Source organism: Lutzomyia longipalpis, chromosome 1 (assembly GCF_024334085.1).
Source record: "Lutzomyia longipalpis isolate SR_M1_2022 chromosome 1, ASM2433408v1".
NCBI classification, from domain to species: Eukaryota; Metazoa; Arthropoda; class Insecta; order Diptera; family Psychodidae; genus Lutzomyia; species Lutzomyia longipalpis.
The window spans coordinates 44,854,999-44,877,470 of NC_074707.1; the positions used below are offsets into that span (position 1 = coordinate 44,854,999).

The 22,472-nt window shown below is 41.1% G+C and overlaps 1 protein-coding gene and 1 long non-coding RNA gene across 3 annotated transcripts; both read left to right on the top strand.

Annotated features, from left to right (window-relative positions):
* LOC129787688 (tenascin-like) lies at positions 1-2,284 on the top strand. 2 transcript variants are annotated; one of them, XM_055823419.1, is made up of 6 exons: positions 1-169; positions 224-372; positions 440-575; positions 643-1,062; positions 1,752-1,883; positions 1,982-2,284. In XM_055823419.1, the coding sequence occupies exons 1-6, from the start codon at positions 94-96 to the stop codon at positions 2,056-2,058; spliced, it is 990 nt and encodes a 329-aa protein (XP_055679394.1). In that variant the 5' UTR covers positions 1-93; the 3' UTR covers positions 2,059-2,284. The 2 variants fall into 2 exon arrangements, with proteins under 2 accessions (XP_055679394.1, XP_055679393.1); XM_055823418.1 differs by having other exon boundaries at positions 7-169; positions 1,752-2,284.
* Positions 2,285-19,169: 16,885 nt separating this feature from the next.
* LOC129787689 (uncharacterized) lies at positions 19,170-20,948 on the top strand. The gene is made up of 2 exons (XR_008750249.1): positions 19,170-19,621; positions 19,713-20,948. It is a non-coding gene; the product is annotated as an uncharacterized LOC129787689 (long non-coding RNA).
* The last annotated feature ends 1,524 nt before the right edge of the window (positions 20,949-22,472 follow it).

The following is a 22,472-nucleotide window of genomic DNA, read 5'->3' on the forward strand; positions in this document are numbered from 1 at the left end:
ATTCGGTCAGTTTGCTCAAATCTCTTGGTGAGTTCACAGCAGAAATAATTTGCAGAGTATTTTTTCCCTAAAGAATTTTCCTGGCACGTTAAAATGAAGTTTTACCAAATTTTTCCCTTATTTTTCCTCTGCTGGACAATTACTTTAATCAATGCCGATATGGCGAATGGTAAGTTCTTGAAGAGAATTAAGAAAAGAATTTTTAACTAATTTTCTGCGGAAGTTATAACGTATCACAGGGATTTGGTGGACATTCCATGTGAACACGAGGCTGATTGCCACAAACAAGTGACCGATGAATTCACTATATGTCACAAAAAGCAGTGCACGTGCTATGATAAATCCGGCCAGGAGAGTCTCTGCAAACCCAAGGTGAGCTTTCTTATAAAAGCTTTTACAATAAAGTTTAAAAATTGATGATTTTTTGCATTTTTTTCAGATATTCACATCGGCAAACTTTGTCGGTGGAAGCTGTCCGTGTCCCATCAATGATACCGTTTGTGATCAAACCCGAGGGGTGTGCATCTGCACTGAGAAATTCACCGAAAGTTTGGACAAGAAGAGTTGCATTCCTAGTTAGTAGCCCCCTGAAGAGATTTATAAAATTTTTTTAATATTCTATTTTTTTTTTTACCTTTACAGAAGTTGTTCGTTTGAATGAGAAGTGCGAGAACAACGGCCAATGCTTGAAGTTCGAGCTGAACTCAGAATGTGATCTCAATGCCAAAGTCTGCGTTTGTCAGCAGAATTTCACGCAAATTGATGATTCCTGCCAGAAAGGTGCAACACTCGGTACCCGATGCCGCGCAAGTGCTGAATGCCTCGAGAGAACACCAAATTCCGTCTGCCTGGAACACAAATGTATCTGTGAGATAGGATTCGTCGCCAGGAAGAACCAGACTGAGTGCCTTCCAGAAACACAGTATGGGATGTCTTGCTCAGAATCAGGGCAGTGCCATAGATTGGGTTCAGGTGCTATTTGTGACAACGGTTTATGCGTCTGTGACGCAGCACATCAGAACATCACCCTCGGCGGGAGTACAATCTGCGAGAAGCGAATTTGTGAGTAAATTTTTGAAGTTAATTGAAGACTCAAATTGTATTAAGCGCGCATTTTTCGTGAAAAATTGATCGAGACTGATTTATAAGGAGCAACAACATCCTGCGGGACTTTTTGTCGCTCCTTCAACTTTCACTTTCTCTTGAAAAAACCACGCAAATTTCACATTCAGATTGCGTATGACGCGGTACCCCACTGAGAATTTCAATTTGTCTCCACAAACCCTTCGAAGCGCGGGGGTGGCACCTGCTAGCACTTTTCAGAGCTTTTGTTATGTATATAGGAAAGAGCGACTTTTGTAATTCAAAGGATTTTTTTTGCTTCTTTCTTATGCCTTTGTGTGTCTTTTTCCTTGAATTTTTAGATGACAAAAAAATAACTAAAAAATATTTTTTTATCTTGATCAAAAATCTTACATTCTTTCAGCTGATTTTGTAGAATAATTAATTTTTTTCCTTAATTTTTGAACACAGAAGATCCTTTTAATCGTTAAAATAGTGATTTTTGCAAAATAATTTACTTTAATATTCAATGCACAAAATCCTTAAATAAAATCTAAAACCACACAAGGAAGAAAAGCTTACCTCATTGTGAGGATTTTCAAAGAAAAGCGTGCTTCGTAGGGGGAAGAGCGCGTGTGTGTGTGGGTGAGTTTTGAAAAAGAATTGTGTATAGTATTTTATTCTTTCAGCTGTTGGTGACACGTGCAAGGAGCACCAACAATGCTTCCATTCTCACCCACTCGAGCAGACAATGGAATGCATTGGTGGGCATTGCCAGTGCATTGAGGGCTTTTCCGACAAGAATGGCCAGTGTGAGAAAAGTAATTGTCCATGCCAGATTGAAGTTTATTTCTATGGAAAAGAAAGGTCATTTACACTTTATTCTTTCTCTCTCTCTTTTTTTTCATAATTTTCACAGACTATGCGAACATTGGAAAAATAGCATCACCCATTTTGCTTCTCATCTGCATGATTGTCCATAAAATCCTCAATTAGTGCTGGGCCTATGGAAAAAAAGAACCACCAACTTTTAAGCGGGTGAGCATCCCGCTAAATGGCCAAACATTTAGCAACCAAAAAAAAATTGCCATATAGAACAATTGTGCAGAAAGTGAGTCATATTGCTGGCCATTTAGCAAATATTTTCTTTTTACAACAATGTAAAAATCCATTGATAAATTATTGAAATAAATGCGGTTTGGGTGCAATTTTTCATACAAAATTTATATTCATTTTTTTGTTATTTAACACCCCCACACTCCAGCCCTTCCGGTCCTATGAATAATAATCCTGCTGCTATTTCTCTTGCTTTTTTTCTGCAATCTGTCCGCTGGATCCAAATAAATTGTCGCAATTTTATAATCGATGGAAAAATATATTTGTTCAATCGACGTGCTTTTTATTTAGCTTTCGGAATAGCAATGGGGGGATCATACGAATTCTTCCAATTAAAATTGTGCTTGATGTTACATACATATGTACGTACCTATGTAACGTGCGGGTTTTCATAAATTTCCCAAAAATGGAATGATAACGAACTTATTTAAAAAGTCTCCAAAAGGGGAGGGGAATGCCGTCACTGTGAATGTATATGTGTTTGTGTTTCGTCATTTTGTGTCAGTCTGGCTTGAACACTTGTGGCGAGAACCACGAAAATTAATTTAGTGTTCTTTTCTCTTCCCAAGTAATTCTCTGGGAGTCCAAGAGCCCGAGAAGTGCCATCATCCCCGCCACGACATCTCCAGTGAAGTTCCTTGGCGTCCCTAGAGGACTGGCGCCCGAAAACAAGCCGAGAAGACATCCTGCGAGAGAATTCAGGTGGGTGGCGAATTCTGTATCAGCCATAGAAGGAGGAAATCTCTGGGAAGAGGCCACCAGGAGTTGTGAGAATCTGCAGCTGGAAGGGTTGTGACCGAGTGGAGGTTCCGGAATTGTGAGAGGAGGAAAAGGGCTGAGAGAATCTCCGGGGAACGCTCAAATCCCCGTCGAGGCACAAGGACAACATCTCCGGGGAACGTCTAAATCCCCGTGGAGACCATCACTCTCATTCTCCAGGGAATACCCAACTCCCTGTGGAGAGCATCACCCTCATCAGGTGGAAGCCCACAACAGTATTCTCCCGGGAGCGCCTAATTCCCGGTGGAGACCCGCATTACCCTTCTCCAGGGCCCCATTAAATCCCTGTGGAGACCATCTTCAATCTCCAGGGAACGCCCAAATCTCTGTGGAGACCAGCAGTACCATCTCCAGGGAACGCCTAAATCCCTGTGGAGACCATCAACATCCCTCTCCAGAGAACGTCTAAATCTCTGTGGAGACCATCACTACCCATCTCCAGGGAACGCCCAAATCCCTGTGGAGATCGGCAGTCTACCTCCGGGAAGCCAACCCGTGGAGGCCATCAGTACATCCTCCGGGAGACAGAATCCCGTGGAGAACAGCAGCAGCGTAGCTCCCAGAACCAGAGCGACCTGAAACATCTCGTGAAGCGACGCAGCGTAGTTTGGCGGGAAAACAGCGTGAGCGTCAGCGAAGGTCAACGCAGCTGAGGCAAAACGACACGAGATTCCTCTGTAAGGCAGCAAAATAAACTCCCCTGAGTGAAGACAACTGAGGCGTTTCATTGGGGAGGAAAATCCATATTGTTTCATTGGCGCCCAACCCGTGGCGAACCAGGTAAGTACCCTGTTGGTAAAATCTCATGCCCCTGAAGGGATACCCATAATTAGAAAATTGATCCCTTTAGTGATTCCTGTAGAGAGCCGGCAAAATTTCACCTCCAGAGAGGAATAAGTATTTTCTGTGGGGGTCAAATTGTGAATTTTTTTTTGTATGAAGATCTTTTGAACTTGCGATTCCCGGAATACCGCAACCCCCAAACAAAGCCCCTTTCAGCGAACATTTTGGGGGACCTTTGTGCGAAATTTATTTCCCCATCACCGTTTGGAGCCCCTTTAGAAATCCCCATACGGGACCCCCAAAGAATTGTGGCCTGAAAGCGAAAGTGAATCTATTTTAATATTGCAATTATTTTAATATTTCAATTAATTTTGCCAATGGGTCAAAGTTTCATTTAGGGGGCACTTTGAAAATCACCCGTTGTGGAGACATCCGGGAGCAAAAGATTTTTTTTTCTTTTTTGCTGTTTTTCTTTTTTGTAAAGTAGAAGAATCCCCTTGCAGGATTTTAATTTGCAAATTAAATTTAAAGTTAATTTTTTATTAAATTATTTTTCCTGAACAATTTATTGCTTCAATTTGAATTAGATTTGGATTGATTTTACATTGAGGCCAATTCTCCGCCTGATTTCCTCGATTAATTCTTTGAAAAATTTTTCCCTGATAAAGAATTTAATTCGAGATTTTGTGGGAATTTTAGGCGAGATTCTTCGCATGTTTTCTTGCATGTTTATGATTTATATGTTGTTGAATTAAGAATTTCGTGGGTTTAAGCATTTATCCACGGAGATTCTGGTCATTTTGAAGCGAATTTTCGCAAACTTTGGTCACTTGGAGCGAATTTATTCGCTGATATTGAGATTTATTCCTGAATTTTCCTTGTTTGTTTGTCACAATGGTCGGTACTCGGAAAAATCCCTCCCTGAACCAACCACCACCTACCACCACCGAACAACCACCCACTAATACGGTGCAGCAACCACCCACCACCTCGGTTGCTAACACCCCTCAATCGTCCATCCCTGTGCGATCTCCTACGCGATTCGGGAGTGGACGAGGCACCCCAATAATTAGATGGGAAGAAAGATTTCAGAACCTAGAAAGGGAAGTAAGGGCTAATCGTGAGATGGTAGAATCGTTTGGGACAGCCACAAGTGAATATTTGGCAACCCTGGAATCCAGGAACAGTGATATTTACCGGGAAATGCAAAGGAATTCCAATGCGATGCATTCACAGATGAATACTTTGGCATCTACGATGAGCACCCTGGTAGATAAAGTCGCTCAACTTCAGTTCCAAAACGCCCCTCAAGCGACGTCCAGATCCCAATACGAGCAGACGCCACTGCAGTCACGCATCCCACGCATGGCATCGACAGGGAGATTTAATACGAATTTAAATGCCACTACATACCACTCCCTTGAGAGCATCCCTGAAGAACTTGGGGCTGTTGGTGGACAAGAAGCCCCTCAAGGCTCAAGCAATCCCCAATATGAGGCACAATCTCAGCCAGGAAGCCTCAATTCTTCCGCCGTTGACTCCGCTTCTGCTCCGTTGAGAAGTCTCAGCACCTTTAAGCCCATTCCACTGAAGGATTGGGGCATTACATTTTCTGGAGATCTCCGGGGACCACGAGTGGGAACTTTCCTCCGTGAAATGGAGCGGATGGCCAATGCGCAGAGAGTGGCCACGGAATCAGTGCTTTCCAGTGTGCATTTATGTTTGAGTGGCGATGCTTTGAAGTGGTACCGTTCGTGTGAATTGTTTACAAGGTGGGAAGATTTCGCGAGTGCCATTAGAGTTACCTTTGATCGTAGTGATTGCGATTTATCCGTGCGTAGGAGGCTTGAGGAGAGGAAGCAACGTGATGGTGAGCGTGTGGGAGTATTTATTGCGGATATCCGTGCTTTGTTCCGTGAATTGGAGGCACCCCTTGATGAAGGGACCCAGATTCAAATGATCCGTAGGAATCTGCATCCCAGGATCCGGGAATCAATCCTTCTCAGGGAATTTTCTTCTGTCTCTGAAATGGAAAAAGCACTCCGCATTATTGAGAACAATATGTTGATCGCTAGCGAAGATTCCTCACGCCCAAAACCATCTCGTGGTTTATCAGCTGTGGATGCAGTGAATACCACAGCAGCTCCTCGAAGGAATTTCCCGCGGAATAACAGAAGAAATTCTGAATCATCCACACCGCCACGTCCTCGCAATACTTCGTCCATGTGCGTCAATTGCTACCTGGGAGATCACCCACTGGAACAGTGCACTCAGCCTCGCCGTGCTAGAGTATTATGCTACGGATGTGGTGCTGAGAATGTGGTCAGGAGGAATTGTCCCACGTGTTCGGGGGAAGCAGCTCCGGGACACTAGGAGGGATGGTGGATACCGGGAGATCTCCTGCAATCCCTCAAGTCACGAAAAATAAACGCAAACGTCAAAGGAAAAATAAAAACAATCCCAGAGTTGTCAACAGCATAGATAAAGATTTTGAAATTAACGATGAATATTTTTGCGATGAAATAGATGCTTTTGAATTGAGTGTTGAGGAATCAGATGATGAATTAGAGCGCATTTTACAGAAAATCCCATTGTATGAAGATCCTAAAGAGGATACCGTAAAGATACAACATCTTTGAGTTCAGAAGTTCCTCAAACAATAGCGGCTGGTGGATTAGTGAAGGAAATTACTTTAATTGACTTCACTGAGGATGTGTTTGGTTGCACAGATTTGATTGATTTTAGTGATCCTCTCCCCATCTTGCACCCAAATATAACCCAAGCATCCCAAGGATCTGCAATTACTATTGGGGAAGTAAATGATGTCCCATTGGGAACCCCCAGCGATGATGATTGTAGACCTTATGCGAAGGTGAAAATTTTTGAGCATGAAATTGTGGGATTATTGGACAGTGGAGCTACCCACACATGCTTGGGCAAAGGATCAGAGGAGTTGTTGAAGGATATCCATCTGATGGGAAGAAATCCTAAAAATGCCACATACATCCGTACCGCCGATGGAAGCATGCACGAATGTGTTGAACTTGTAGATGTTCCCTTTTCTTTTAACGGCGAAACCCACTTGTTACCTGTCTTGGTTGTCCCTGATTTGACCTCCCCATTGATTTTAGGTGTGGATTTTTGGTTCAAATTTGGCATCACGATAATCAAGCCTAAGCCTCCAAACTGCGCAGCGTTAAGCAAGAATCCTGTGGTTCTTAGCAGTGAGGAGAGGGCTCGTCTTGACGATGTTATTCCCCAATTTCCCATCACTACGGAGGACAATTTTGGTCGCACCCCCTTGATTACCCACAAGATCGAAACCCTTGACAATGCCCCTGTCCATCAGCGTTGTTACCCAGTCCCTACTCATCTGATGAAGGCTGTGGATGTGGAACTAGATCGACTCTTAAAGCGTGGAGTCATTCGGGAGTGCGAACCGACTCCTTGGTTAAACCCCGTAACAATCAGAGACAAAAAGGACGGGCGGATCAGATTTTGTCTGGATGCGCGGGGACTCAACAGTGTCACGGTGAGAGACACCTACCCCCTTCCTCATATCGAAGCAATTTTATCACAATTGTCCGGTACTCAGTACCTATCCAGCGTCGATTTATCCGAGGCCTTTTTCCAAATTCCACTAAACCCTGCGGATCAACAGAAAACTGCTTTCGCTCTTCCAGGGCGAAAGCTCTACTGTTTTCAAAGAACCCCTTTTGGTTTGGTGAATTCCCCTATGAGCATGGCCCGGTTGATGTCCCTTGTCCTTGGTCATGATCTCGAACCCTTTGTCTACTATTACCTTGATGACATCCTTGTTGTTACCCCTGATTTTGAAACCCATTTGCGCATGCTAAAGGAGGTGGCACATCGGCTCAAGAAGGCAAATTTGACCATCAATCTGGCCAAGTCCAAATTTTGTGTGCCAGAGTTGAGTTTCCTTGGATTGACAGTTTCTCCGGAAGGAATCTCAACGAACACCGAGAAAGTGGATGCCATATTGACCCTCACCCCTCCAAGAACCGTAAAGGGTTTGCGACAGGTCATCGGGATGATGTCTTGGTATAGGAAGTTTATCCCCAACTTTTCTACCACAATCCTACCGCTCACAAATCTCCTGAAGGGAAAGCCTAAGACCATCGAATGGACTGCTGAAGCAGATGAGGCTTTCGAGAAGCTCAAGCAGGCTTTAGTTTCCGCGCCCATATTAGCCACCGCCGACTACTCCAAACCTTTCCGCGTTAAAACCGATAGCAGCGACTTCGGATGCGGAGGTGTCCTAGTACAAGGAGAGGAGGATGAAGAGCGGGTTATCGCTTATATGTCCCGGAAATTTACGGCAGCTGAGCGAAATTATACCACAACGGAGCAGGAGCTTTTGGGAGTGTTGTATAGCATCGAGAAGTTCCGGCAATATCTTGTGGGAGCACGGTTTGTAGTGGAAACCGATCATTCTGCGCTACAGTGGCTTTTGCGTCTTAAGGAGGCTCGTGGCCGTCTTGCTCGTTGGATCCTGAGGCTGCAGGAATTTGATTTTGATGTGCGCCATCGTCCGGGAAGGGAAAATATTGTCCCTGATGCCCTATCGAGATGCCTCAATGTAGATTCCCTCGCCGAAGTCCGCGATGCCTGGTATGGCTCACTCCTGGACAAAGTCAAGAATAGCCCAGAAAAACATCCCGAATACAAGATGGAGCAAGGACGTCTGTTTAAGCTCTGTAGAGCACAAAATGATCTCGGTGTGGTGGAACATAGGTGGAAAATGGTGGTTCCGAAGGAGGATCGCGCGGAAGTGATTCGAAAGTACCACGATGAGCCGACTGCAGGGCATTTTGGTTATTTTAAAACCCTCAGTCGTGTGTCCTACTACTATTATTGGCCAAAAATGAGAAAAGAAATTAGTAAATGGATCAAGGACTGTCAAATTTGTAAAGCCTCAAAGGCACCTATCTCCACCAAATTCAGTGCGCTATTAATTCTGCGGTTCATGAGGGTACAAAAATGACGCCTTATTTTATTAATTTTGGGCAGGAAATGATTATGAATGCTGACCAGTACACTATTAATTCAATGCAGCCTCCTTTGGGTTTACAGGAGAGACTGAAAATGCTTGAGAATGCCCGAAAGAAAGTAATTCCTAAATTGCGAGATGCACATGATAAAAATTCAAAGGGTTACAATCTTCGAAAACGCGTTGTTGCTTTTAAAGTGGGAGATCTGGTATGGCGACGTAACTTTGGCCAATCAGATCAGGCTAAGGGCATTCAGCATAAATTTCTTCGGTGGCTCAAAGCGAGAGTTGTGTCAGTTCAAGGAGATACCTACGAGCTCGAAGACATTAATACAGGGAGAATTGCACGATATCACAAGAAAGATATAAAATCAGATTAACGTCAATAATTCTTTATAAAATCCCAAGATTTTGGATTTTATTCAATATTTTTCCTTTTCAAATTTTTATACAGATGGGTATGTCTCAATTTAAATTTCTTAAAAATTAACTTGGATTTTGAAATGAAAGAAAATCACAAGATTGAGCGATTTTATTCGCAACAAAAGGGATCTGAGGTTGTTCAGAGATTGATTAATCACCCTTTTGTAAATTATTGCAAGGAGCTAAGGAGATTAAAGCAAGTTCCGCTGGAACTAGGTTCTTACTGCCTTTTCTAACTCCCTCCTTATTTATTTTGTTAATCCGAAGGAAGGTATCGGATTGCCAATTTAATGTTTAACTATTGTTGGATCCTCAATAGTCATAAAATGAGGAAAGATTTTGCATGAGCACCTGAAGGGTCGCTCCCTAAAAGTTGTCGCTCTGCCTTGGAACATCCTTGGTGAGAGTCCCGTTTGAAGTTTGTCTGAGTCATATTCTGTCCTAGGTGGCAGGAGCTCTTTCGGATGGCATTCGGTTGATTCGCAATCGAAGATGTTTGTTCCTTGAATCTTTTCCCCTGCACTTGGCAGAATCCAAATAAATCCATCCTTCCAAATCCTAATGAAATTTCATGCACAAGATGCATAGGACCCATCCCACCTAATATGTAGAGTCAATATTCTTTTCGCATCCTTGTCTAATCCGCGAAAAAAATAATAATTCATGAAAAGTAGAAGGACTCCTGACGTTCGTTACCTGGCGACCACATTGCCGGGTAGGCAGAAAAGTGTCTACGTAGCCGGTATTTATTCTCATGCGTATGCGGATGGACCCCAGGGAAGTAGGTTTTGCCGAACCCCAATTTAGACTCACCCCTTCCTCGTTCTTTTGGTGTCTTCGACTTATGGGCCGCAAGACGTGACCTATGCGAGAATCCCCGGAAGCTCGGACGACCGATAATAGTGGAAGACTGAGTGAGCAGGGGAGGACCGTGTCGTGTCGAGTGGGTGTGACGGAGTATGCCTCAGGGGGAGTGTGTCTGAGTTGGGGGTCTAAAAGACTTGCGGAAGTGGGAAAAATCCAAATCGTATGTGAGACCTATACGTGCGGCGAAGCTCGCGCAATGTGCCAGTCAGGATCACGAAGCCATGATCTTTCGACCCCACATCCGTGTCAAAGGCTCACGTTATGCGAATTACGCGTGGGTCAAATCTTACGAGTTTGCGAAGAGATCATAGAAGATAAGAAGAAGGAGAAGAAATGGAAGAAAAGTTCCATTCATCCCATCATACCTTTCCCCATACAAGCAGCTCCGTGTTGCTAATAGCGAATGCTGGTAAGGAAGGAGAGACGATTGAGGTGGAGAAGATGGTGGAGAGAGTCCACGGAAGGAGAAAAGACGAGAGGTCTTTGAAAGAAAGAAGTCATTCTGGAAAATTGAAGAGAGCACAAGAAGCTCTATGATTGAAAATCAAATATAAATGAAGCAAGCTCAAGAAGCTTTGTGAAAGAAAATTTATTATTGTCTTAATCTGCTTAAGAAAAGCTTTGTCTTTCAGCAGAAAATAAAATTTCAATTTTGAATACCTTCAATGAGACCCCCCCCCATTCTGCAAAAGATCATCCTAAAAATTTTCCTTACATAAAAAATAACGAAATGTTTCTTGAAATGTCCCTTTCACCTTTATTCTTGTCCGAAAGCTCGGGTGATCATGATGATTCCCAAATCATGATGGAAGAAAGATGTGGGAGGTTGAACTGAGGAGTGATGATTTCTTTTGTTAAATTATAAATATTATTTAAGCCTCTTAATAATAAGAGATCTCTAAGATGATCTCAAATCTATATATTGATTATGTCTGGTTAATTTTAATTTAAGCCCTTAGCCTATAAATTGTTCTCTTACTTTTAATCAAATTGGTCTTAAGGCATTCAGCGGAATTGGCAGCGCGAGACATGGATAAAAGATTGTTCTCAAAGCTCGATTCTGAATAATATGATATTTCTCTTTTATAAAAAATTCTTGTGTTGCTAGCCCTAAGATTCATTATTTTAATTAAGTTAAGGTGCTGGGTTAAAATTAAGCTATTATACAGTGTCTTTCCAAAACCCTTCTGGTTGGAGCAAAAAGGGATTCCCACGTTCATCCCCTTTTCTTTTTTTTTATTGTTTTTTTCTTTTCACAACTTATGGGTGATGTAACGTGCGGGTTTTCATAAATTTCCCAAAAATGGAATGATAACGAACTTATTTAAAAAGTCTCCAAAAGGGGAGGGGAATGCCGTCACTGTGAATGTATATGTGTTTGTGTTTCGTCATTTTGTGTCAGTCTGGCTTGAACACTTGTGGCGAGAACCACGAAAATTAATTTAGTGTTCTTTTCTCTTCCCAAGTAATTCTCTGGGAGTCCAAGAGCCCGAGAAGTGCCATCATCCCCGCCACGACATCTCCAGTGAAGTTCCTTGGCGTCCCTAGAGGACTGGCGCCCGAAAACAAGCCGAGAAGACATCCTGCGAGAGAATTCAGGTGGGTGGCGAATTCTGTATCAGCCATAGAAGGAGGAAATCTCTGGGAAGAGGCCACCAGGAGTTGTGAGAATCTGCAGCTGGAAGGGTTGTGACCGAGTGGAGGTTCCGGAATTGTGAGAGGAGGAAAAGGGCTGAGAGAATCTCCGGGGAACGCTCAAATCCCCGTCGAGGCACAAGGACAACATCTCCGGGGAACGTCTAAATCCCCGTGGAGACCATCACTCTCATTCTCCAGGGAATACCCAACTCCCTGTGGAGAGCATCACCCTCATCAGGTGGAAGCCCACAACAGTATTCTCCCGGGAGCGCCTAATTCCCGGTGGAGACCCGCATTACCCTTCTCCAGGGCCCCATTAAATCCCTGTGGAGACCATCTTCAATCTCCAGGGAACGCCCAAATCTCTGTGGAGACCAGCAGTACCATCTCCAGGGAACGCCTAAATCCCTGTGGAGACCATCAACATCCCTCTCCAGAGAACGTCTAAATCTCTGTGGAGACCATCACTACCCATCTCCAGGGAACGCCCAAATCCCTGTGGAGATCGGCAGTCTACCTCCGGGAAGCCAACCCGTGGAGGCCATCAGTACATCCTCCGGGAGACAGAATCCCGTGGAGAACAGCAGCAGCGTAGCTCCCAGAACCAGAGCGACCTGAAACATCTCGTGAAGCGACGCAGCGTAGTTTGGCGGGAAAACAGCGTGAGCGTCAGCGAAGGTCAACGCAGCTGAGGCAAAACGACACGAGATTCCTCTGTAAGGCAGCAAAATAAACTCCCCTGAGTGAAGACAACTGAGGCGTTTCATTGGGGAGGAAAATCCATATTGTTTCACCTATATTTATTATATTAAAAAAATGTATGAAGATTTTTTTGATGCAATTTTTAGCAATTAAATGATATATTTGTAATAAAAAATATATTAAAATTCAAAAATTCGGAAAAAAAATTTGCCTGAGAAACTATATATCCAATTTCCGGTGTAGTTGTGCAGAAAGGCAACCCCTGAGAGATTATCTCTCTGTCTTGGAGTAAAATGTACGAATTAATTTAATTGTCTGAATTTCTAGTGCACATTAAATTACTGTAAATTATAATTACATTCACATTGTTTATGCTTCACCGAAACCATAAAGTTTAACCCACACAACATTCGCATATACCCCTCTATGTGGGTTTTGGTGATTCTTAAGGCAAAAAGCTCCGGCTGTGTGTGGGGGTGGAAAAGACGAGCGCTCTGCGGTTCACCCAACTTTTGTCTACACAGAGCCCCCAACCATACAGCTACATAGAGAACACCCGAGCTATTCCCATTGTGGCTGTGGAAGACAGACAAGCGAAATTTACAATAATGATAATTTCAATATGATTACATCATAATTCCATTTCTCTGTCTCTGCTCTATGTTTCCACTCTACCCCACCCCCACACACCCTTGCTCCAGTACACCGCATACTTCCGGACTACCAACTATGCCACGCAAATGCACATTTTAATTAAGGTTGAACAATGTTCTCTCTTGTATCAAAGCAATATCGGGCAATCAGATTGGATTTTTGCTCCACAAATCTCTCTCGCCATTTATTGATGCATGTGACCAAAGCAAGGGTGAGGGCACTTAGTGGAAAAAGCTTCCACAATATAAAACACACCTTCCTCATAGCCTCAAGGAAAACCGCGGTGAAATTACCATTGAGGCAATGTTTAAATTCCGGGCAGATTGCGGTAGAATTGACTTCCTTCTCATTGTTCATTTTGTACCAATTCCTATATAGTTGCCAGAATGTACCGGCGGGGGATGGTGTATGGGGCAATGAAGAGGCGCATTAAGGTGGAGAGAAGGGACGATGGAGGGTAATTTCCCATTTTGCCTGCAGCATGTCCAGAAATTGGCAGGAAATTGATCAAACCACCTCGATATCTATTAAATGGTCGCATTAATGAGTCTTGTAAATACAACTGGCACTGTTCCAAGACAACGTCGTAAGGTAACATTGTGCAGCTTTAAGGGGTCATTGTCTTAATTTCTATGCCCGGGGGAGAGGGGTGGGGGGGAATTGACTAAATTCAATTATATTCTTTAGTTTATGTTGACGTAGATTTATTGGCTTATTTTATGTGGACTTTTATGTTGTTTTAAGTTAAATAAAATTTTATTTTATTTTTAACATTAATGAATAAAGTTTAATTGAAAATTACTCCAATTCTTTAATATTTTGTTGATGTTTAAAAAGAACAAAGGATTCCTTCTTGGGAAAAATGTTCATAAAATCTTAAATAAATTTCTAAAAGCTCCTCTTTATTCCTAAGATATTGAATGAGGGGGTATTTTATGTAAGCCCGTTAGCATAGTATTTCTTATGTACATAGGAATTATTCACATACCATGCCATTCTCCCCTTCTTTCTGGGGCGGACATTGATGGAAATCGAGGGCAATCTCAAGAAGTTGGACAACATGTTGGGGATGAAATATTGTGGGGTGTATCTAAATTATCTCTAATTGACACTGTTCTTGTCAGCATTACACGCACTTCGACTTGATTAACACACCACAAACGATATGCGGAGGAAAGTCGTCGTCTCTTGGCTCAATCGATATATCCCTTTGCATGTTTTTGGGAGAACTCTTATCGCGTTCTCATTATTTATTAATTATATACATACATTGCTAATGAAATTTTAAAGAATGGTCATGTAGATTGCTGCAGAGGTTGCACACAGGAGTGGCATAAAATCAATGTGAAATGTGGGTGTTATGGAAGTGAGAATGCAATGTTGAATATGAAAGCTCTCTTCCACCCAGAGTTCTGTCTGTGAGTCAATAAAAAATTCAGTTGGAAGTACAAACTTCTCCCTTTGGAGGTTGATTGATTAGAATTGCAAATGTTCACTCCATCAGTGGTGGGTGGATGTATATAATGTGCAAATATTCGTTTTCTGCGGTGACACCACAAGGAAAATTACAAAGTCAAATTCCCAAAGCCGCCGCAGTGCAAAGGTGGTTTTCATCTGTGTGCGGCTCTTATTTAAATATTACTTACCAAATTGAATAAATCTCCCTCGCAATTCAATAAACATACACTTAATACAGCTGAATTTTGTGTTTCTCACTTTGCTTTTTTTTTAGGGGTGCTTTTTCCCCATCTCAACGTGCTTTCCTGACATATACGGTGCGAGAGAGAAAAGCTCATCGCAATGCCTCGTCGTCGTATGATTGATCAAGAGCCATTCCACCAGCAATGTTTGGGGGGATGGTGATGGAAGAAATATTCACCCTTGTGGTTATTTATCGCTTAGACATTCTCTGATGACCTGCGATAATATTTAATGGCATCCTGTTGCTGTTTTTTTCCATGTTGTGCTCTCCTTTGGGAATGGTAGCAAACACCGCAAAGATTTACAACCCCGTCGCTTGATCTCTCCACTCGTGTACTTAATGGGGGCTCATTTAATTCACTCGAACACTTTATATCAATCCTCCCATGTGCCCAGCAGCATACACATTACACACACACACACACACAGACATACCGCATAAACACCCCTTCCCATTCCCTAATGAATTTGTCTCATTCGGACGATTACCCATCCACCAAAACGCACCCTCATCCCTTCTAAACATCAAGCTGTCCAGCATGTCCATCATTGACTCTCACTTGCACCCCATTCATCACTGTTGAACTTCATGCAAGACAGCTTTGGGGAGTTTCTTTGATTTATTCTGGATGCTGTTAAAAATTAAATACTTTCAAATAATTTAGAAATGATTTTAAATTGATTAAAAGAATAATTGAGGGAGAGCTGAAAAAATTAATTTATGGAAAATGACTCACCTTCTGAGTCCCGAAATGTATCTTAATTAATTTATATTGAATGAGGGACAGAGAATATTTGAAGTATTTATAATAAATATAATTTTGAATTTAGGCTTTAAGCTTAAATCGTTAAAACATATTGAAAATTTAGCATTTTCAAGTAAAATTTCAATTGCTTTCAAACTATAGGACGTAACATAAAAAATATTATTTATTTTCAATAAGAAAAATGTCCTTAAGCTAAATATGTTCCCCTTTACCTAAAACCTCAAACATCAAAACATTTTTTGATTGAATTTTCCCTGTGAAAATAGATCCCGTGTTAGTGGAATAGCGCGGGAAACCTAATCCATTGTTATGCAAACGCGAAAATCCGCAGCTTGGAAAAAAGTCCATGGATTGCGTGTTTGTGTTAATATTTGAAGGGAAAACTAAAGAGTGGTGTGAAAGACAAACAGAATAGAGGGGGGGGGGTGTTGATGTTTTCCCTGCATTGACTTGACATGAAGAAAACACTCACGGAAAAGCCGAGTGGCATCAGGTGGATTTTCCACGTCGATTCCTCCATAGTCAACATATTTGGTCGCTCTTGGGGTTTCAAAAAGTCACTCGCGCTGCCACACGAGTCGCCGCGCCCTTGCTAGATTTCTATGTACACGTACCCACTCCACCCCTCTACCCACCCCCTTAACGTAGTGATATTAGATGGAGAAAGATACCATAATAAATTACCTAATTAGGCACGCTGCTTCATACTTTCAAATTGGTGAGGTGAAATGCTGTTGACACTGAATTTAATTTATATCGCTTAATAATGTGAAATGTGCCACATGTCTTTCAGGCGGGAGGTTAGCATGGATGTTCGTGTATTTGAGAGCTATGTATGTATGCTATACCAGTGAGGATTTGGTGGTTGGGCCGTGTGGGTGGTGTCATGACAAGCACACAGAATAGAACGTGAATATCATTAATATTTTAATCACCCAACACAGGAACATGATCACGGCTGAGATTTCGGGAAAAATTCGCATAACTATGAGAATATTTAAGCAAAGAAAATTTCTGTATGTGAAGTTTATCGCAAAATTATAATCTTTATCGTTTAAATTGATTTATTTAATTTACCTAAAAATATTTAAGAATAAGATATTCGGTAAGAAAGCTTCTCAAGAGATGAGGGAAAAATTTAAATAATTCTAACGCGGAAGTATAATAAAATGAAAACTTTTTCACCCAAATTCCTCCTTAACTCTGTAATTCTATTTGATTTTTTTTCCAGTATCTCTTTCGTGATTATTCTACTTTTGTGACATTCCTTATTATTGCGTGAAGGAGCATCACCAGGAGGATTCTTTCAATACAAGACCCCAAATTGAGTATCAATCTCTCACTGGGAATTCAGTCTTTCGGAAGTGGGTCGCTTGGGTGTGCGATAATTCCCAATGGAGGAGGATTTGTGGGGAGTGGCAGCTAAAATTTCCAATACGACATGGCAGAGAAAAAAAATATACAGAGAGAAAGTCAATTATTTGCTTCATTCCGATGATGACTCTGAGACGAGGAGTCATGAAATTAATGGTTTCTCCTTACGTAATTGACGACGAGATTGGATTTCTATATATACTGTGTGGGGTACAAAAGATTAAATCAACTGATCAATGTCTATTTCTTTCTCCACCATTCAATCACCAAGGGTAAGAAAAGTCAATGCTTTCGTGCTAAATTTCATTAAACATAAACTCTTGGAGACACTGCAAAGTAAATCCAGTTTACTCTCTCCTCTCACAGATTCTCGTGTTCCTCTTCAAAGCCTCAAGTGTGAGGTTTGGTGTGAGGTCATCAATCAAAGATCATGGTGATTTATGTAAGGGTGTGGGGGTTATAAATTGATATTTCTCCCAGAGAACCTGATCATTCTTACGTGAAATAAATGGATAAAGTTAATGTCAAATAGTTCTGTCAAAATGTTAAATTAGAATAATTAAAAATCGTCCTTTTTCAATCAAATCCTTTCTTAAATTCTCACAAATAAATAAATACTTCAATGCTCTCACTCAAAGTTTAATTTAATGCTTGAGATTCTGAAATTGATTGTATTTTGACTGTGATACATCACTCTAAATGTGGGAGGTGGTAAGTAGAGCACTACTGTACTGACCTCATCGTACATCTAATTGAAACATCCCCTGGGCAATCAATACAAAGTGATCCACATACACTTCTTGCTGCATATTCCTTTAATTTAAGCAATTTAAACTGCTCCCTTTGTAGATTTTATGTGTATGCTCATGCGAAAATTGAGACGTTACAAGTGTTTCATGTGTCGGCAGTATATAATGTTAACAATATTCATTTACACACATGCGAATAGTCATAAAAGGGACGAAATACAGAGCGTATGTGGATATAATCTTGATAAATTATGTGGCAAGAGTGGGCCTGATGGAAAATCTTGTGCAAAGGATGTTCCGGAGGAGGAAGCTGTAGTGAGAGAGAAGACCTCTATGGGGGTAACATATGTTTCAACACAAATGCAATAAAGAACAAATATAGTGGACACATTAATCGCCGCAATTCTGATTTGATTAGATTTCTGGAGACGAGACCCCTTTCTCTATATGGTCTCTCTCTGTGAGAGAAAATTGATGGTCTTACCCCATTAAATGGCTGACCTAAGCAGAAATCACAATTTCACATTCCCCATCACACAGAGAGCAAATTCTTCAGGCACTTTTGGTACAATGAACAGTGAAATTAACTTGTCTACGTCCTAATTAATTCCACACCATCCACCACACTCCAACCCCCTTTGAACATGAACCCATCCACATCCTTCCAATACCCACCGATCGTTTCTGATTTTCTCAAAATTCCCGCCATCGAGGAATCTACATACATAAGTAGTCAAACCCATCACCCAACTTTCTACGTTCTACTTCAAAATTAGGCATATAATGTATGATGAAGGTATACATCGTACAAACATATAGGGAGGAAGGGGATGAGTGGGAAAAATATGATACAAAACAGTATCCTAAATTTCATGAATGTTCTCTTCTTGTATCAGCAAGACATCCTCTCGAGGAAATCCTGCCACCCCATTATGTATCAATTGAGAGGCAAACAGGAAACCAAAGTGTAATAAATTTATGAATTCGCTTACAACATGTGTCACAAAAATATTTCATTCGTTCAACCGTACCTAAATATCTCATAAACAAAACGATCGCTTTGACACAAATGCGAAAAGTTTCGAGAGCACTGCGGTGGGAGGATTCTTGAGTTTCTTCTGTTGTTGAGTGGACTTCAAGCGTGAGTTGGCACTTTCTTCCTATTGGGGGTGGTATAGTGAGGATAATAGAATACTTTAAATATCATTGTAGAACAATGCTATGTGCCCCGGTAGAGAAACCCTTCTACCGTATTATATGTTGAGCTGTGGCACTATGTGTGTCTAGGGTTGGACAGCTCTGGGTGAAAGAGTGAGATGAGTCGTTAGCTCTATGCCGCTCATCAGGCACTCATAGGTTCAGTAGCCCACTGTTGCTCGTCCGATTCAGTTCGGGACCCGTTAGCTCTTCAAATAAGGGTAGTTATTAGCCCATGTAGGAATATCGTCCTACATATCAGAAGTGGGATAGGGTCCGCGTGTGCCACTGCGTGTGGAAAACCGTGAAAATCACGGCGCGAGTGAAAAAAAAGTGAATTCCAAGAAATTTTTGGCGATTCCAGAAATTTCTATGTGTTAACCCTTTATGTATGCTATGTGTGAATGGTGGCCACCCGCACAAAATAATTGTCTTGTCTTGTCTTGCAATAACATGTCGTAACAGGAATTCCTTTTCAGGCTATTCATGATATTTTTTTGAACATATTTCATGCGAAATCATAGGAAAAAATGCAAAATGTTTTAGAAGTGTTTCATACGAAAGTGAAATTAGCCGTGTTTCATGAAACAAGTTTTGACAAGATTGATGAAACACGAAATGTTTTTGCTGGAATTTGACCACATCGTGACATTTCGGTCGTGCCGATTGAATACTCGGGTATTGCGTCATATTAAATGTCATTTTATATGCGTGTTTGATTGTTTTGAATATTCAAGGTATTTTGTGAGGAAATGCAAGAAAAATTCCATTAAATATCATAAAGAAATTGCTGCAGAGTAAGTAAGAAGATAAAGAAGTGAGACAGGAGAAGCTTATGAAGATAAAAAGTTAAAAATGCTATGTGTAATTTAACTCTTTTAACTGCAGGAAACACAAGTCGAGAAGGCAAAACAACACGGTTGCCATGCCCATGGGAACAAAGAAGCTAAGCGCAATAATACAGCGATTTGATTCAGATTGACCGACTGCATTGACACTGAAGATTGGCTTGTAGAAGTTGAAAAGGCGCGTTGATGTATCATTGGGAAGAGAGAGTGATAATTCTTTAGGCATCTATGTGATTGAGGAGACCAGCAAAAAAAATGGTTCATTGAGCCAAAGCGAGGCTGGATTCGTGGCAAAAATTTCGCGATGAATTGTTGCAATTCTTTCCTACCGTTGTGGATTTAAGGGCATCATTGTTGACACAAACTTTGAATCTCTCACGCAACTTCTCCGCGTGCTAATTGATGCGGAACAAAACACTGAAACATAGACGATTCCAAGCAAGACAGGCGCTATTCCAAGCGCAAATCTGGGTAAAATTCAGGGCGATACCATCCGTACCGCCATGGCAAGAAGAATGACATTGGGAAGCACACAAGGAAGCCAAAAAGGAGAATGAGTAGAAAAGCACCGAAGATCGACGAAGCTCTGAGAACTTTGTTACAGATGCAAGAAGACCGGACATTTGATTGCTCAGTGCCCACAATAATTCCGATGAATTCCAATGTAGGGATAATTAAATTGAATTTCGAGAAATAAAGAAACTTAAGCCTACTGAGTGTAGTCAAGTGTGAAGTCAAATAAAAAGAAATTACAGAAATGCATTGTTATTTATTCGAGATTTTAATTAGTTGTTTTTCAGGACAGAAAAGTGAAATTAAGATCTCAAGGTAAGCCTACTAAATATAAATGGAGAATAATTTCTTTGTCATTTTAGAGAATGGACATACAACGAGGAAGCAACAAAGAAATGTGAAGGATTTAAAATATCAAATATTATATGCCCCACTCAGACACAATCTAGAGGAAATGAAGGAAGAGAATCTTAAGCCTACGACCGGAATTGAGGACTGGATTGATGTTAAGGAAGGCTATGTGCCAAAGTCAAGCAATGGCTATGTGCCGCTTGAAAGCTGAGTGCGCTAAACCAAGATACAAAGAAGGAAAGGAACCCGAAGCGTATAATAGGAATTAAGAATTGGATAGAAGGAAGATAAATCGCTAATCAAGACGAGAGCCGAAGCAAGAAGACTTCGTCTTCACTAGCTGAGCCCCAGGCTTAGTTGCTTCACAGAGCTCATAGTACTATGTGTACTCCATCATGGAAAAAGAAAGAAACAAGAGATTAAAGAAACAGGATGACAACAATGAATTATAGCGGAAGAAATCAGTACACTGGATTGACCATTCACTTCATCAATGAGGACATTGATCATATCAGGAAGGCCGAGATGTAGAACAATGCTATGTGCCCCGGTAGAGAAACCCTTCTACCGTATTATATGTTGAGCTGTGGCACTATGTGTGTCTAGGGTTGGACAGCTCTGGGTGAAAGAGTGAGATGAGTCGTTAGCTCTATGCCGCTCATCAGGCACTCATAGGTTCAGTAGCCCACTGTTGCTCGTCCGATTCAGTTCGGGACCCGTTAGCTCTTCAAATAAGGGTAGTTATTAGCCCATGTAGGAATATCGTCCTACATCATATTTAAAATTATTTGTAAAAAATCGGAAAATTTAAATGAAAAATTAGAAATTGAAAAGATAAGAGTTTTTGTAAATAAAAGAGCAAAAAAATTATTTTTTTGTACTCAACTTTAAATTGATGAATTATTCTTTTCATTCACTAGAATTATCTAGAGACGGAAACAAAACAAAGAAGAACTAAAGAGATTAATTTAGTCTAATTTTTCGTGATTTATTTTTACAAAAAATCTTTGAATATTTGTTCAATTAATGTTTTAATTATTTAATTAAAGAAAATTTAAAAATATTTTTAATGAAAGATTTTTTTCTTTTTAGTACCTAACAATAATAATAATTTATTTCACCCTTTTACAGACTAGTGTTTTAGGGTAGTACCTAACAATCTTTTTCTATTTTTAATCCAATAACAAAAAAATATCTAGACCAAAGTATGATTTTCTTCTTAAAAATGATTAGCCCCTTTGATTTCCTTGTCGCAAAAGGGAGATACCCCAAAAATGGTGCGGGATATGCTCTCTCCAATGTCTTTCAACGCGGAAGGGAGGAGGTGGCCAATGGGAAAAAATTCCAACCGATGAAATGAATGACGAGATAAATTTTGGCATTATTTCATGGGTATTTTCCCCGAAAACTGTTGGTGGAAAATACTATGAGAGTCATTGTGCATAAAATCTCTTCTCGCAGCAATCCCCTCCGCCCGCATGAGTATGAGATCTTCGTCCGAGATGGCATCAAGACGCTGAAAATCGTATCTTTGATAGGTGGGGCGTTTAGAAATGCAAATTTTACCACTTTAAAGTTTCGAAACGAACTCTTGTGGCGCGCCGGCTTTATTGAAAATGTTCGTCAGAATTTAAATTTCTCATCCCCATCCGTAGCTTCGTATGCGAGAAAAGTTACCCTCTTATGGGACGAAATGTCTCCGAGATGGGATGCTGAGCGGTGGACAAGGAATATTTTGTGCTTCATCCGTGGGGTCACATGAATTGCTGTTCCACGAATTGCTTCAGCAACTTTGCTTATGGTTTTTCTGCTGCTGAAATCAACTTTGAATATTTTTATGTTTCTCCTCCCCCATCCACCCCCCTCGTCATCCCCAACCCCAATTTCTCTTCTAGAGTTTTTAATATCTCATGCAAATTATATGGATGCTATGCAG

What these genes read in the sequence shown, in the direction of transcription:
- LOC129787688 (XM_055823418.1), top strand. Translation starts at nt 94, where the DNA reads ATGAAGTTTTACCAAATTTTTCCCTTATTTTTCCTCTGCTGGACAATT. An exon ending in CAATGCCGATATGGCGAATG is followed by an intron (nt 170 to 223) that starts GTAAGTTCTTGA and finishes TTTCTGCGGAAG; the next exon opens with TTATAACGTATCACAGGGAT. An exon ending in CAAGAAGAGTTGCATTCCTA is followed by an intron (nt 576 to 642) that starts GTTAGTAGCCCC and finishes TTACCTTTACAG; the next exon opens with AAGTTGTTCGTTTGAATGAG.